The sequence below is a fragment of the Spinacia oleracea genome, chromosome 1 (genome assembly GCF_020520425.1).
Source record: "Spinacia oleracea cultivar Varoflay chromosome 1, BTI_SOV_V1, whole genome shotgun sequence".
Lineage (NCBI taxonomy): Eukaryota > Viridiplantae > Streptophyta > Magnoliopsida > Caryophyllales > Amaranthaceae > Spinacia > Spinacia oleracea.
The window spans coordinates 87,257,226-87,259,684 of NC_079487.1; the positions used below are offsets into that span (position 1 = coordinate 87,257,226).

A 2,459-nucleotide genomic window follows, 5' to 3' on the forward strand; every position below is an offset into this window, starting at 1 on the left:
TTGAAAATTATAAAAAAGAAGGTATATATACCAGAAAAATAGAGTGAAAAACAAAAGAACGAAAAAAAAGGGACAGAGCAGTCATTGTTCTTTTTTTTAACAAAAGAACAACGTTTGTTTTTTTTTTAACAAAAGAACAACGTTTGTTCTTTTTTTTATAAAAAAAACAACGTTTGTTCTTTTCTTCTCCGGATTCAACAAGATATCCGCGTTTTATATTTATTGCATGTCGTTTGGGCACCAGTGCACCAAGAGCACTGTGCACACCCCTGCACCATCATATTTGCGAGTTACCTCAAAAACGAAAGCTTAAATAATTAGAACTGAATTACCGGTTTAGATAATCACAACAAAACTTTGATCATCATTATCAACAACAACAAACTAGAAGTTACTCCTTAAAAAACACATAAAAACTTATGCTACAAGATCAAAGACTACCTGTACACAAAATAACAAAAAAAAAACACAAGATATACTCCGTACTACATTACATCATTCGTGATTAGCTTATTTTAGTCCGATCCTGTTGGTTGGTTGGTTGGTGCAAACCTTAGAAGGATGGCACGACGCCGTAACCGGGGTCAGAGGCGAAGAGCCCGTCAACGGCAGCTGCAGACACCTCGACCTCGATATCAGTTCGCTTGGCAAACCGACCCTTGATGCGAGGCCTTGTTTCAGCATATGCCTTCCTAGAAGCATAACGGATTGTTTTTTCAAACTTGCGGTTCTTCCTCTTCTCCCTGTACCTTAAAACTCTTGCTTCTCTGTCCATTCCGATCATTTTCATCTGCTGCTGCTTGTCGAATCCGGTCGACGCCACATCGGCCATGACACTCGCATCTGGAACCACTCCATAGTCCAACGATGACGAGGACACCTGAATTATTTCAACGAAACCTAATTTTAATCAGTGCTGTTTTATTTTATGTGTGCAATTTACAAGTAATCAATTGCATGCTCAATACATTATTTAGCGTGTTTGTACCCTAATCCTTAATAACGAAACATTGATCTAGAAAATATGGGACTATTAGTCTATTACTAGTAAAAGTCTGAAGATTATTAGAGGAAGATTAAAAAAGCTAATCAAGCAAAATTAAAGGAACATTAAAAAAGTAAAACTAAGGTAATTATTAAAAGAGGAGCTTACACTGTGACTTAGAGAAGGCTGATTACTGAAAGAGGAGAGAGAAAAAGGCTTGCAAGCAGCAGAAGGATTCTCATAGCTATCAAAATGAGGGTTGGTGGCGTCATGGTGGTGGAAAGAGGACAGAGAAAACATCGATGCCTGATGCTGCAGCTGCGGGTGCTGGAGGCTCCCCTTTTGATCCGGATCCGGAACAACGCCGTCCGCGCTTAGATCCGGATCGGGTTTCGGTTCAGCTCCAAAGTCCAAATCCAAGTACGGGTCTATTGCATCAGCTTCATCTGCTGCGCCAGAGAATAAGTAGTCAATCGACTTCGGCTCATCCTGCTTGTTAGGGTTTGGAAGAAGCCACGAAGCTGCCTCGGCTTCATCAGCGTCAGAGTAGTAATCGTCCCCAAATAGCTTATTGATAGCAGCCGACTTCGCTGCGGCGGTGGCTGCGGCGGTAGGAAGAGAATTGTTGTTTTCAGAAGGGGGTGGAGTAGGAGTAAGAGGGTCGTAAAATGGAGTCAGAGGAACACGGTCATGGCGGCGAGCGAGGGGGTTAGCTGAGTGGATATCACGGTCGCAAGTAACACAGAGATGTGCGGCGTCGGCCTTACATGTTATTGAAGCTGGCGCGTGTTCACACACCTCACAAACCCACACGCGCGCGTGACGTGACGCTAACTTGTTAGCTGCGTGCACCTTGGCGTCGCACGAAATGCAGAGGTACGCCGTGTCAGCACGGCAGAAGACGGTGGCTGTTGCAGACTTGCATGAGTCACATAGTTTTGCTGCCATCAGACCAACTCCCATTAATCGGCGTCTCTTTTTGTTTATCTCTCTAGCTTTCTCTTTCTCTCTCTATGTGAGTCAGTGAGTGTTAAATTATTGTAATATTTTTTTTCAATTTTTGTTTTTTTTTTGTGTGGGTAGGAAACTAGGAACTAGGAAAAGGATGAGGGTAGAGTCAATCAATAATCTGATCAGGAGAGAGAGAGGAGATCTAGGTTGACAAATGGGAGGATGACATGTGGATGAGCCTTAGCCAGTTAATTGGAAAGACAAAAAAGGATGACAAAATCGTTTTTATCAACTCCCCTTACCCCCTTTCTTCATTTAGTGGTCCTCGTTATTTCATTCATCTTACTCGTACAAATAATAGAGTACGAGACTATTCCCATTTCCAACTCTCAATTTACAAATAAATTTGTAGTTGGTTAAGATGGTAGAAAGTGTAACTTTTAACAAATGAGGTTTGGTGTTCGATCCTTGCTACATGTTTCATTGGCAGTCAGTTTTTTGCTTAGGAAAGGGATTGTTTCTG

At 41.9% G+C, this 2,459-nt stretch overlaps 1 protein-coding gene across 1 annotated transcript; it reads right to left on the bottom strand.

The window, feature by feature from the left end:
• Positions 1-335: 335 nt before the first annotated feature.
• LOC110790006 (zinc finger protein CONSTANS-LIKE 4) lies at positions 336-2,087 on the bottom strand. The gene is made up of 2 exons (XM_021994734.2): positions 1,154-2,087; positions 336-880 (listed from the first exon to the last, which is right to left on the bottom strand). The coding sequence occupies exons 1-2, from the start codon at positions 1,946-1,948 to the stop codon at positions 554-556; spliced, it is 1,122 nt and encodes a 373-aa protein (XP_021850426.1). The 5' UTR covers positions 1,949-2,087; the 3' UTR covers positions 336-553.
• Between the last annotated feature and the right edge of the window lie 372 nt (positions 2,088-2,459).